Source organism: Nelusetta ayraudi, unplaced genomic scaffold (assembly GCF_046127955.1).
Source record: "Nelusetta ayraudi isolate G7.1 ecotype Tasmania unplaced genomic scaffold, CSIRO-AGI_Nayr_v1 ptg000175l, whole genome shotgun sequence".
Classification (NCBI taxonomy): domain Eukaryota; kingdom Metazoa; phylum Chordata; class Actinopteri; order Tetraodontiformes; family Monacanthidae; genus Nelusetta; species Nelusetta ayraudi.
This window is the reverse complement of record NW_027466224.1, coordinates 25,001-38,775: the sequence shown is the minus strand read 5'-3', so window position 1 is coordinate 38,775 and position 13,775 is coordinate 25,001. Positions and strand designations below refer to the sequence as shown.

At 52.3% G+C, this 13,775-nt stretch overlaps 1 protein-coding gene across 2 annotated transcripts in view; it reads left to right on the top strand.

Moving 5' to 3' along the window:
• The window catches only part of egfem1 (EGF-like and EMI domain containing 1), a 33,301-nt gene that overhangs the window by 19,423 nt on the left and 103 nt on the right, over positions 1-13,775 (top strand). For both annotated transcript variants that reach the window (XM_076015032.1, XM_076015031.1), the window contains 13 exons: positions 402-536; positions 790-927; positions 1,642-1,767; positions 1,914-2,045; positions 9,385-9,516; positions 9,621-9,749; positions 10,013-10,141; positions 11,336-11,464; positions 11,548-11,676; positions 11,775-11,903; positions 12,429-12,557; positions 12,667-12,795; positions 12,974-13,775. The exon at positions 12,974-13,775 is cut by the window's right edge and continues 103 nt beyond it. In XM_076015032.1, the coding sequence (XP_075871147.1) occupies positions 402-536; positions 790-927; positions 1,642-1,767; positions 1,914-2,045; positions 9,385-9,516; positions 9,621-9,749; positions 10,013-10,141; positions 11,336-11,464; positions 11,548-11,676; positions 11,775-11,903; positions 12,429-12,557; positions 12,667-12,795; positions 12,974-13,107 (1,700 nt within the window). In that variant the 3' untranslated portion in view covers positions 13,108-13,775. The remainder of the gene's footprint in view (positions 1-401; positions 537-789; positions 928-1,641; positions 1,768-1,913; positions 2,046-9,384; positions 9,517-9,620; positions 9,750-10,012; positions 10,142-11,335; positions 11,465-11,547; positions 11,677-11,774; positions 11,904-12,428; positions 12,558-12,666; positions 12,796-12,973) is intronic.

Here is a 13,775-nt window from a genome sequence, read left to right as displayed (position 1 = left end):
CATTTTCGGACGGGCTGATTTCCTCCAGTATGGTCACGGCTGATGTGAGGCCCCTGCAGGAGGAACCTCGGATCCACCGTAGAACTGTGGGGGAGAGGGGAGAAAAAAAACACAGCAGGAAGTTGGATAATCCTCGTGATAACACAGTAGGTGGGCGGGGTCATTGGGCCTCCACTGAACTGTACGTGACCCCTTGAGTGTTTGATTTAAACTTTTTATTTTCGTTTGATTCCTCCTCGACAAACAAACATTTTTGCTCGCGTCATTGGCTGCGGCCGGAAAATTAAATCAAAATCAAAGCCTTCTGTGCATCTCCTCGCAAAAATCATAACAGAATGTCGGCTTTTTTTCTGTTTTCTGGCCCCTCCCACCAACACCACCCCCTCCCCCGCCCGCTGCAGCCTGTCCCAAGTGGACGCACGGCGCTGGCTGTTCCCAGGAATGCGGCTGCGTGCGGGAACATTCCGCTGGCTGCGACCCGAGGACGGGGAGCTGCGTCTGCCGGCCTGCATACCGGGGCTCCCGCTGCCAGGAAGGTGAGGGGCGCTTCCCGGGAAGCAGCCACACCGGAGCGTCGCTGGGCTCCGTCCAATCACCGCCCGGCGCCGCTCCAGGTTGGACCTCCACCCTACCCCAACTCTTCCTTCGCCGCAGCTGCAGCTGAGGGAGGGAAAAAAACCCTCCAGTTTCTCTCTTCCGATGATTATTTGTTCTTGTTTCTGAGTTTCCTTCCCCTGGTGTGTGTGTCTGTCTGCGTGTGTGTGTTTATGTGCACGTCCCCCGATGCAGAGTGCTCGCCGGGCTCCTTTGGCGCCGGCTGCCAGCAGTCATGTGACTGTCCAGGTGGAGGGTCATGTGACCCCAGGACGGGCGAGTGCGGCCGGAGGAGGTGTCCCGCAGGCCTCGGCGGGGAGGAGTGTGACCTGGGTGAGGGAGTGCACACAGTGTGTGGAGCCGGCCACACCTGCAACAGCGCCACCAACTGTTTTATCTCTTGAAGGTCTTTTAATTCTTGAGAAATGGCTCTGGAGCTGAGCTTTATTTTATCCACAGACGCTACATATGGTGTAACGCCTCATCAATATGATTATCAATATGATTATCCTTGCACCAAGGACGCCCAATTAAAGCCCCGCCTCCTTTCCTTCCTCCTCTGCTCCTATTGGAGAATGGAGAGAATTGAGCCACCTGCTCTGTCTGCACAGGTGTGAGTGACTGAAGATTGCTGTGGGTTTTCTTGTTTTTATTGACAATTTTTCCACAAACTGTCTTCACGTTTTTCAACAAAATTGGAGGGAAAAAAATTGTCATGTTGACAAAAAAAAATTGTTGGCCCTCCGTGATGTCACAAAGGGCATACCTGGACCCACCCTCTAGCGAGTGACCACAACACCAGGTCTTTTCTCCGCCCACTCTGAGAATGCCTTGTTTTTTTCCCCCTCTCTCCCTCTCCCAAACATGTGGAAATGCATCAGTTTTAGCGGGAGGCAGCAAACAGAGGGCTAAAAAACACGCTACAGACTTTTGGAGAGTTTTTTTTTTGGGGGGGGGGGGGGGGAATCGTTAATCATTTGACGGCAATCCACTGGAATGTTGAAAAAAAACAAGGTGTGTGTGTGTGTGTGTGTGTGTGTTTCCCAGCCTGCCCTTCAGGGAGCTACGGTGAAAACTGCCGCCTGCCCTGTGAGTGTGGAGGAGCGTCATGTGACCCAGTGACGGGACGATGCCGGTGTCCTGCTGGGAAAACTGGAGCCTCGTGTCAACAAGGTGTCGAGGTCGACTAGACAAAATGAAACACAACACGCTGCATTTGGTCCCAGGGAGACGCATTGTGTGTGTGTGTGTGTGTGTGTGTGTGTGTGTGTGTGTGTGTGTGTGTGTGTGTGTTTTCTAATGTACTGGCTGCTCTGCAGACTGCCCTGATGGATTGTGGGGGTTGCAGTGCGGCTCGTCCTGTCCCCATTGTGAGAACGGAGGATCGTGCAACAAGCAGAGCGGTTTGTGCGACTGCACGCCAGGGTTCAAAGGTCAGCGCTGCCAGACAGGTGAGTCTGTAGAGTGATAATAGCGGTAATAGAAATCATGAGATTGTAACATCTCCAGGTGACCTTGTCAATAATAATAATAATAATAATAATGATAATAATAATAATAATAATAATAATAATGATAATAATAATAATAATAATAATGTTACACTCGCAATCGGCCACAGCTTTGCTTTCCTGTCGTTTTTAAAGTGTGTGTGTTGAGATTAATTTCCCCACCGTCACTGTAGTGTAGACAGTGGCTTCCAAGGTTGAATGCTGCCATCTAGTGGTGCTGCTGCTGCTTCACAGTCCGGGCGGCTCTTTGCTGCCACGCTGCGGTCGTCAGGCAGACAGACGGACAGACTGACCTGTCGGGAAAACCTTCAGCGTGAAGGCAGCGTCTTGCCTTTTTTCTTCCAACGCTAGAGGGCGCTGCAGGACACTCTATGGTTTCTCTCCAGACCACCTGGTCCAATCAGACGCCGGTGATTCATCAGCGTGCTGCAGACTCCTAAACACAGTCTGGCTGTCTCTCTGGGTGTCCAGAGAACTGAGTTTATCCCTCTGTTTACAGACTCCTGCGCAAAGTGACGCAGCGATAGGGGAGGAGGGAGGAGGGATGGGGGCGAGTCAAACACCTGGCTTGAGAGAGACCCTTTGTGACATCACAGAGAGATTGGAGAGACATGCATGTAGAGTGCATGTCTTGATCTTTCTTTTTACTCCTCCGACTCCCTCTCTACCTCCTCCTCCGCCTTCTCCCTGTCTTCCTCTTCTTCCTCCTCCTCCTCCTCCTCCTCCTCCTTCTTCTTGTTACCCTCCTCTTCCTCAGCCACCCTCCTCCTCCAGGAACTGTCAGGAGGAGGCCCAGCTCCGTGACGAGTAGCAGACCTCCTCCACCACCTCCTCCTCTTCTTCTTCCTCCCCCTCCCCGTCCTCCTCCACCTCCTTTACCTCGTCTTCCTCTTCCTTCTCCTCCTTTTCCTCTTCCTCCGGGAGCTGTCAGGAGGAGGAGGAGGAGGAGGAGGAGGAGGCCCGGCTGCGTGACGAAGAGCAGACCTCCTCCTCCACCCCCTCCTCCTTAATGGAAGGAGACAAAGAGGATCGTCGGCCTCCAGGTGGCCGACTCCCGTTCTATTTCAGAGCCGCAGCAGGTTTGTTCTCTGCCTGTCTGCCTGCCTGCCTGTCTGTCTGTCTGCCTGCCTGCCTGTCTGTCTGTCTGTCTGCCTGTCTGTCTGTCTGTCGGCTCCTCGCTGATCTCAGAGAACATCTGCGCCGTCGGCGGAGCTTCTCACTGCTGCTGCTCCGTCTCCAGTCTACCAGCTCGGTCTTGTGGTGCTGTGTGGTCCAGGAGCTGCCGCTGCTTTATGGGACAGACTAGCAGCAGCAGCAGCAGCAGCAGCAGCAGCAGCAGCAGCAGCAGCCTCTTACACAAGCAGGAGATCTGGAAGTAATCCCTCCGTCTGAAGGGGCTCATTTAGCCAAGAGACATAGAGAGTCTCTCAGCGACAGCACGGCGTGTATCTGTGTGTGTGTGTGTGTGTGTGTGCGTGTGTGTGTTAAACAAAGACTCCGGGAGAGACGAGCTCCTCCTCAGAGCTCTCAGACACCTTGTAAGCACAGTGCCAAGGCAGCGTGATGGATGGCCAAGCACGGCGCCCCCTGCTGGCGTAAACAAACAGTCTCAGAGCAGTTAGAAGCCGTGGAGAGGGAGTTAGAGTGTCCTCGCTGCACAGGGAGCATGTGGGCCGCAGTAAAGTGTGTGTGTGTGTGTGAAGCGCTCAGACATGTTGAGGTGATTAGTGTGTCTGGTATGAGGAGCTCGTTAAGGAGGAACATCCTTCACCTGGACACTTTATCGCCGCTTGTCATCGATTTCGGGCCTTTTTTCCCCCCACCAAGTCTTATTTTAAACGTGTTGTCATGGCGACGGTGCAACACAGCGCCCTCAGCTGGAGGCGGAGCAGGAGAGAGTGATGCGGGGCGACGCCCTCTGGTGTTCGGAACACACATCAAACCGCCGGGGCGGCTAATTTGTGGCCGGCGATGCCAACATGGTCTGTTGCTTTTCCTGAGTCAGTGAAAATGAAAGGTGATGGAGCTGGAGCTGGAGCTGGAGCTGGAGCTGGAGATGGAGATGGAGATGGAGCTGGAGATGGAGCTGGAGCTGGAGCTGGAGCTGGAGCTGGAGCTGTTCTCTAACCGCAAGTCGTGGTGACGTGGGAAAAACGAAAAACCTTCCGTCAGTGCGTCAGAAGGTCAAAGTTCAGGGTCAGTTTCTTCTTTGAAGGACAGCTGGAACTTTCCAGGCCCCGTCCTCTTCCCTAGTCCAAGACTGGAGACCAGCTCAATCTTGTCCCAGTGGTCCAACAGGACCAGGACCAGAGCCAGGGCTAAGACCTGGACCAGGACCAGGAACCCCTGTGATGACATCACTTCCTGATCCTGATCTGGTGTGAACGCAGCCTCAGCATCAGCAGGTCCAGACGCTCCAGAACTCCAGAACCACCGTGGCTGCCCTGGCAGAACCTGCAGGGTTCTCCACACTGAGGCCCCTCGGCCCAGATTCGAACCCGGGACCTACTGCCCTGCTGGACGGCGGCGCTAACCACCCAGCCACCAAATGCAACATTTCCAGGAAAACACAGTTTTTTCCCTACGGATTTTTTTTAATGTAATTTTTTGAAACCACGACTGTGTGTGTGATCCTGAACTGGAACCATCAGAAAAAAACTCTGCACATCATCGCGGCTGCTGACAACAGTTACATGCAGCCGCTGGGAAAACGCTCCGGTCAGGGCAGAGCTTAGCTCCGCCCCCTGGGGGAGATGCTGATGACTCCGATCCAGTAGCTGTGTGTGTGTGTGTGTGTGTGTGTGTGTGTGTGTGTGTGTCCTGGGGACCCAGCAGGTGTTGTGTGATGACGTCACTTAGTGGTGTAACGGCTCTACAGCCAGATTAGCCGGCCTGATTAGCGATTAGTTTAGCTAATGGCCACGACCGTAGCTAAATGCCGCGAGATGGCGCAGAAACAAGCCCCGCCCACTCCCCACCGCCACCCCAATTTCGGGTGTGTTTACCTCGGCACTCACTCGCTTGCTCGCCCGGCCGCTGTGGCGGCGACTTTTACAGCCGCTGACTGTGGCCAGATGTGTGAGCGCGGGAACGCCGCCCGCCGCCGCCGCCACATCACAGGAGCCGCCTGCACACCGCCGGCTGGGCAGGACCGCGCTGCATTCTGGGTAATGGAAGCCACATCATTAAAACGGGGTGTGAGGGAGGGAGGCAGTGTGTTTGTGAACAATTACCTTCTGCCTGCGAGACGTTTGCCAGGGACTTTTTTTGTTGTTTTTTTCTTTGGTTCTTGGATGGGGAAGGCGGGAGGAGGAGAATGGGAAGAGGGGACAGCGCCCCCTGGATGGATGGAAGTAGCAGTTGCACGGTAGCCTCTCTCTCTCTTGGAGAAGCGCACCAACTTCACTCTGTGTTTTGGACATGTTCTTTTTTGTACATTTGTTTTTGATGTTTTGGACAGAGGAAGGACAGGGGAGGGCGCCCCCTGCATGGATGGAAGAAGAAGTGCACCCTCGCTTTGAGCTTTTTTTATTTGATTTTACTGGTTCCAGTCAAACGTCCACTAAAAAGCTCCCAGTCTGTCGTCCCGCTGGCCCACCCCCAGACCTTCCTCCACGCTGCCAGCTGCCACTTTGCGGCGGTGGCGGCTGCCACATTCAGCGTCAGCAGAAAGCCGCCGCCGGGCCAGCGGGCGTGACTTCATGATGCACCTCTGTCATTAGCGCTTTTCTCCTTTTTTCTCTCTCTCTCTCTCTCCTCGGTCATCCCCGGGACCTCCGATCATTAGCGGCCGCCTGACTCGAACAGTGTGTGTGTGTGTGTGTGTGTGTGTGTGTGTGTGTGTGTGTGTGTGCGTGCGTGTGTGTGTGTGAGTGTGTGTGTGTGTGCAAGCGCTCAGCGTGTTTCCCCACCATTATGATGTGTGTGTGGTTTGCGTGGGTGGGAGTGTCAGAGCGGAGCCAGGTGTGACCATGGCAGCAGCAGCGGTAGGAGCAGTAGCAGCAGCAGCAGCAGCAGCAGCAGCAGCAGCAGCAGCAACATGAAAACTCTTCACACTGCCAGCTGCAATCCGAATTTGTGATGCAAAAAGTGAGCTCACACTTTTGGAAGGTCAAAGTGGGAAGGACAGACGTCAGTCATGAAAATGGGTCGCAAAGGTTCCGATGTGGGAATCAAACCCGCAACCTTCCTTCTACATGCCCTTAAATGTGGCAGCAACAGCAAAACTCTCAAACTAAAAACAACTCAAACAATAATAACAGCCAAATAATATTTCCTCAAGACAAAACAATTTAACAGTACATAAATGAGAAAATGATCCCCCCCCCCTTTACTACAAACAGTCGTTTGAGAAAAAAGTGCAAAAAAAGAAAAGAAAACAACAACAACAAAACACTACTCTCTGTTACACGCGGATAGTTGCGAAAAATAAAGTCAAGTTGAAGAAACTGCAACAGTAAAGTATGGTTCTCATCACGCAGGTATCGACCTGGTACTGATACTCGCCTTGGTATCGTTGCTTGGATCGATACTTGGATCGACACGCCAGTGATCTTTACACAGAGTGGACGAAAGGTGCTGTGCCACCGACAAAGCTGTGGTTGGCGGCCCTGCTGCCGCACGCCTCCAGACATGCAGCAGCCATGTGTTGACGGCGTCACGGCCGCGAGCTGATTGGCCTACGGCGGCGACGGCGGCGCCCAGTTAATACTGATTAAAATGTTGAATTTATCTTTTTTTTCTAGTCCTCTGGGGAAAGATTTCCATTCGATCCATTCCAGGAAGTGCATTCTGTCGTTCCTCCTGTCCTCCTGGACCCCCCCGACTCCCCCTCCCCTGACTCTGCCCCCACCAGACATCTGATAAATGTTACACACTGGTTGCCAAGAAAAACAGAAGGCATTGTTTTTGTCTGGGCGGCAGCGGATAAGAGCCTCTTGGAAGGCAACATGCTGTAATTACCTCTTTAGTCTGGAGGACTGTTCCTATCACTGACTGACTGACTGTCTTACAGACTGTCTTACAGACTGACTGGCTCGCTGTCTAACTGACTGACTGTCTACTGTTTTACTGGCTGACTAACTGACTGACTGTCTTACTGACTGTCTTACTGACTGTCTTACAGACAGACTGACTCACTGACTGACTGACTGACTGACTAACTGACTGTCTTACTGACTGTCTTACAGACTGACTGACTGACTGACTGGCTGACTAACTGACTGACTATGCTACTGACTGACTGACTGACTGTTTGTCTGACAGACTGTCTGACTGACTGATTTACTGGCTGAGGCGCTCTGGACCCCAGAAACATGTTCAGCCTCTCAGTTTCATCTTGCTGCCTTGGCTCCGCCCCCCCGGGCCAGAGGGTGTCTGGCTGCTGGTCAGTGTGCTGAGTGCAAACGTGCGCTGAAAGCTGCCGTGTGAAAGAATGTCGCCGACGCTCCATCGGGCTTTCAGGGCCATGGGGGAAAGTTTTTCTTTTTCTTCTTTATTTTTTTTTCTCGTTGTTTCAGTTTTCACTCTGTGGTGTTGAATGTTCAGGCCAATCAGAAGCGGCGGAGGAGCTCCGTTCCCACAAACTGCTGCATGTGTGAGCGCTCCGGGCAATAGTGCACTGTTGTTGTCGGGTTTTTCTGAAAACTGTCACAAGCTGCACAATCTCCCATTAATATCCGCGATCTATCGCGTGCTATCATATAATATATATATAAAATCATGCACGCTAGCTAGCGTGCTAGCATGATTTATCAACCTTGTACTGTAACTATATGAGTCAGACTTTAAGGTAAGGTTTTCTCGTTCCTTCCTGGTTTGCTTGTTTCAATGAGATCAAGGCAGTAGAAGAAACACTGGGCACTGCCAGCTGGTAAACAGTGTCAGCATGGATGTTACAGTTTACACAGTGTCAGCGTGGATGTTGCAGTTTAAACGGTGTCGGCGTGGATGTTGCAGTTTAAACAGTGTCAGCGTGGATGTTGCAGTTTCAACAGTGTCAACGTGGATGTTGCAGTTTCAACAGTGTCAGCGTGGATGTTGCAGTTTCAACAGTGTTGGCGTGGATGTTGCAGTTTAAACAGTGTCAACGTGGATGTTGCAGTTTCAACAGTGTCAACGTGGATGTTGCAGTTTCAACAGTGTTGGCGTGGATGTTGCAGTTTCAACAGTGTCAACGTGGATGTTGCAGTTTCAACAGTGTCAACGTGGATGTTGCAGTTTCAACAGTGTCAGCGTGGATGTTGCAGTTTCAACAGTGTCAACGTGGATGTTGCAGTTTCAACAGTGTCAACGTGGATGTTGCAGTTTCAACAGTGTCAGCGTGGATGTTGCAGTTTCAACAGTGTCAACGTGGATGTTGCAGTTTAAACGGTGTCAGCGTGGATGTTGCAGTTTCAACAGTGTGAGTGAGGATGTTGCAGTTTCAACAGTGTCAGCGTGGATGTTGCAGTTTCAACAGTGTGAGTGAGGATGTTGCAGTTTAAACAGTGTCAGCGTGGATGTTGCAGTTTCAACAGTGTCAGCGTGGATGTTGCAGTTTCAACAGTGTGAGTGAGGATGTTGCAGTTTCAACAGTGTCAGCGTGGATGTTGCAGTTTCAACAGTGTGAGTGAGGATGTTGCAGTTTAAACAGTGTCAGCGTGGATGTTGCAGTTTAAACAGCGTCAGTGTGGATGTTGCAGTTTAAACGGTGTCGGCGTGGATTTTACAGCTGGTCAGTCTGATCACTGGACCATATTACAATAATAAAACACTGTGGCATTTCTCTTTGAACGTTTATAGGAACTGACGCTAAAACAAGATATCTGATTGGTCCACTTTGAACAAAGGTTCATCTGGTCACATTTCATAATAACCCTCAAACCAGGGTGTCAGATTAACGGTTAATAAGGCGCCTAAGGTGCCTTGATCAGTTTAAACAAGATGCACAGACAAAACATTTCACCTTTAATTTGTGTCTCTGGGAGTTTGATGCCTGCAGGCTCCTTCCACGGATGTTTGGTTCGGGTCCATGTTTTAACTGCTGGGTTCCGTCAGCTTCTCACTTCTGTTCCACTTCTCCCAGAACGTCTGGGAATTTCAACAGCTTTTTTTTTTTTTTACACTTAAGTGCTTGAAGACTTCAAGCACTTTACAATTCAGAATTCAGACTCAAAACCGCAGAATTATTTCTGTCATAATTAACAATAAAAGAAAGTCTTGTTATAATCCAAACTTCAAAACATCACAACCTTTTTTCCTTTTTTTAAATGTTCATATTTTTTTTACATTTTCCCAGCATGCCCTGCTGGCACCTTCGGAGTGAACTGCAGCCAGAGGTGCCAGTGTTCAGCTGACCGGGAACAGTGCCACCCAGTGACGGGGGAATGTAACTGCATGCCCGGTTACTACGGACCAGGCTGCCAGCTGCGTGAGTGGAAGTGGACGACTTAACGCGACAAACAGTGATTCACCTGGTTTTACCTGCTGGTCTCACCTCCTGGTCTCACCTGCTGGTCTGATTGGCTCCCTCAGGGTGCCGGGCGGGGACCTTCGGGCCGGGCTGTAAGTCCAGGTGCCGCTGCCTCCACGGCGGCCGCTGCCACTTCAGGACCGGCGCCTGCCACTGCCCTCCTGGGTTCATCGGCGCTGACTGCAGCTCCAGTGAGTCAGGAGACCCGATCGGTTATCTGGGGCGGGTTGGACCGAGCCGGACCGAGCCGGACCAGACTGGGTCAGATCAGATCAATGGAACTGTAGCAGCGCAGGGGGGGAGACGGGGGGGAGGAAGAGGAGGACACGGTAGAAGCAGGGGGCGGAGACAAGGAAGTTAGTCGAAATAAAACAGGAAGTGCCAGACGGCCATTTGGTCACTTTACAAAAATAAATGAGAAATATTTGTGTCTCACTTTTTTCCACACCTGCAGAATGTCCCAGCGGATACTTTGGGAAGGACTGCGCTCAGCTGTGCTCCTGTGGAGAGGACGGACAGTGCCACCCGGCCACTGGGAGGTGTAACTGCGGCCCCGGTCGGATGGGACAGTCCTGTCAGCAAGGTAGCGACTTCCTGCTGCTAACACAAAGGAAAAACAACAAGTTTGTTTGGTCGACGTTGCCGCTGATATATTATATTTTTCACTTTGATTACTTACATATATATATATATATATATATAAAAAAATAAATTCCGTCTCCTCCTCCAACCAAACATAACGCGTAATTTTCACCTGAAGTGAACTGGTCACGTGACCCCAGTGCGTCACATCCGGTGAAAAAAGTGTTTCCATGACACTTTTGCGATACTCCTCTGTGTGGATACGTGTGAAAAACCTCCTCCTTTTAGCCACGTTTGAGAGGTTCTTCCAAGTGGAGCTGTTTCTGTCTCCATCACCAGTTTGTTCATGCGATATTCAGGTTGTGCACAATTCTCGGGTTCATGGAAACGCAGCTACTGACTGCTTTACGAGACGTTCTGAGCGTAAACACACCGGTTCTGTCGGCGAGGCCACAAGATGGCGACATACACAAAGCTGGTCAGAATCATCTATAAATGCTAGTAGTCGGCTGGTCGCTGCTGCTGCTGCTGCTGCTGCCGCCGCCGCTCTCTGAGCCCGACACGCTTCGGTGGGAACCGGCGGCTCTAATGAGTCCTGGACTAATAACCTCCAAAATGAGGGAGTATTTTTACATTTTAGGCGAGGAACTCAAAAGTTTCCCTGTGAGGCCTCTGATGATCACAGGCCTGTTTTTTTTTTTTTTTCTGGAGTTTTTCTTTTCTTCTTCTTCTTCTTCTTCTTGGGGAACTTTCCCCCCCCCCCCCCGCTAATCTCCGTCTTTTATCAGCAATTCAGCGGGATTGCAGACGGGGATTTCCACGGCAGCTAAATGTCCTCCCTCTCCTCCTCCTCCTCCTCCTCCTCCTCCCTCATGTTCTCCGACGTTCTCCGTCCTCTGGTTGGATGTTTACAGGAACCTGAAGAGTGGCGGCGGCTCACTGGTCCGTGTTCTGTGTCGCTGCGTTTGGCAGCGGCGCAAATAAACAAACAAATGGGAATCAAAGAGGGCTGACTTACCCCCCCAATCCTCCCCACCGTTGCCCCCCCATTCCCCCCTCCCTCCCCAGATGTAAATTAGCCGCAGCAGTTTGATTACTCTCTTGTATCAGCGCCAGATCGGACGACTTTCCCGTCTCTCTAATGGGGCGTCGCCTTCACAAACAATCCACTGACTCCTCCCACTTCCCCCCCCAGCCTGCCCTAGGGGGCGCTACGGCCCGCAGTGCAGCAGCAGATGCAGCTGTGAGAACGGCGGCGTGTGTGACCCGGCCGACGGCTCGTGCCGCTGTGGGCGGGGCTGGACGGGAGTTCGCTGTCACACAGGTGAGATCAATCAATCAATCAATCAATCAATCAATAGATAGATACATCAAATTAAAATGTGTGTGTGTGTGTGTGTGTGTCAGCCTGTCCACAGGGTCTCTACGGCCCGGGCTGCTTCCATCGGTGCTCCTGCCTCAACGGCGCCACCTGTGACCGCGTCAGCGGCGCCTGCAGCTGCGCCGCCGGCTTCTACGGCGCCTCCTGCCAACACGGTAGGCGGAGTCTCACCTGCAGCAGCCAATGGGAGCGCACGCCTGCACACTGAGCCGGAAAAAACTCTCCTGTGTGTGTGTGTGTGTGTGTTTCCCAGAATGCCCTGCTGGCCTCTTCGGAGTCGACTGCGCCCGCGCCTGCGACTGCGGGTCGGGCCAGTCATGTGACCCGGAGACGGGCCAATGTGTGTGTCCGCCGGGCTCCACGGGGCCACAGTGCCAACGACGTGAGTGTCTTTGCGACTGAAGGGAAGGTCAAAGGTCATTGTGGGAGGGGCCACATCCGTAAATGGCTCAAAATTGAAACTTTTCAAAATTCGAAACTCGATCCAGCGATGCAACTTCACTCTGCGACCACCCAGGAAGCTTTGCAGCTCGTTAACCCGCTGTTTAAAGCCTGCCGCTAAAAAACTGAGGTTGCATTTTTGGGAAGAGGGACGAGAACGAGGCGGAGCCAACACCTGGCGTGTGTATGTGTGTGTGGTCACTGACCTGGGAGAGGGTATCGTCGAGGTCCCCTTTGTGACATCACAGAGGGCTGTGAATATTAATTAATATTCATATTTTATTAATGCAACATTGGGGAAATTTGCATAATTACAGCAACAAAAAGTAGTGCAAAGAGAAAATTAATGAATTAAAAAGAAATAAAGTAATGAACTAAAACTATTTATAGAGCAAGAAGGAAAAATAGACGCTCAGCAGCAGCAGCAGCAGCAGCAGCAGCAGTGAAGGGCGTGTTTGTGTTCCAGGCTGCGAGGTCGGCAGGTTCGGGCCCAGCTGCCAGCGGTCATGTGACTGTGCGGGCCACGCCCCCTGCGAGCCGTCCAGTGGGCGGTGCCTGTGTCCTCCAGGACGGGCGGGGCCAAGGTGCGAGGAAGGTGGGTATCGCTCCTGCAGAGGGCGCCGTCAGCTGTCTGGAGTCGGAACTTACTGCTTCCTGTGTGTGTGTGTGTGTGTGTGTGTGTGTGTGTGTGTCGCCCCCTGCAGGCTGTCCTGAGGGCCACTTCGGGCCCCGCTGCTCTCTGCCATGCCAGTGCTCCCAGTGGTCCCAGTGCGACGGGCGGACTGGCCGCTGCCGGTGTCCCGACACCTGGCTGGGCGCCACCTGCAGCCAGGGTACACACACACACACACACACACACACACACACACTCCTGGCTGTGGATTGAATGGTTCCCAGCGTGCCGCCTGTCGTCGCTGCACCTCCTCAGACCAGGAGAAACCACAACATTGCAAACTGCTGATGTCTTCTTTTCCTTTCATTCCTTTTCTTTTCTTCTTTGTCACCCTGCAGCTCTGCACGTGACGCCCGGACCTCCGAGTCCTCCAGTGAGGAAGAGCAGGAGTAGCTGGAGCAGCAGCAGCAGCAGCAGCAGCAGCAGCAGTAGTAGTAGTGAGACCACAAGGCAGAAGGTGCAAAACTCCTGAGTTGAGGCGGAAACGCAGCAGCGGCACTGCTGTAGCTGTGGGCGGAGCTAGCAGTCTGGATGAAGATGATGAAGAAGACAATGATGGTGAAGAAAACTGAGATGATGGTGATGGTGATGGTGATGATGGTGATGGTGATGCCATGACACCAGCTTCTCCTCCTCCTCTCAGTCACTGCACTGTGTGGTGTTAGCCATAAAACAACACAACAACCCTGCAGGGACTCACAAACTCTGTCCGACAGGCGAGACGCAGCGGAGCTGCAGCAGCCGTGCTGAGGGGAGTGGGTCTGGACCACTGCGTGAGTGGAACCAGAGTCCCAGGAGGGAAACACAGTTGGTGTCTGATGGCTCCATAAAACAAACTCTCATCCGAGTTTCTCCAAAAGAAAAATTCAAATGAGGAAAAAAAAAACCTCCGTAAAAAACAACAACTCAGACCTGAGAGACGTCCGTCCGTCTGTCCTTCACCTCTTCAACACTGAGCTCCTCCAGCAGGTCAGCAGGTGTTGGCTCCGCCCCTCTGAGACCGCCGCTTCCTTTCCGTCCCCACGCCAGTGTCTGTTTTAGCAGGAGGCTGCAAACAGAGGGCTAAACATGCTGCTTTCTGGACATTCAGCTGTTTGTTTTTTTTGTGAAGTTGAATTGACTGGAGTACAGGATGACGCA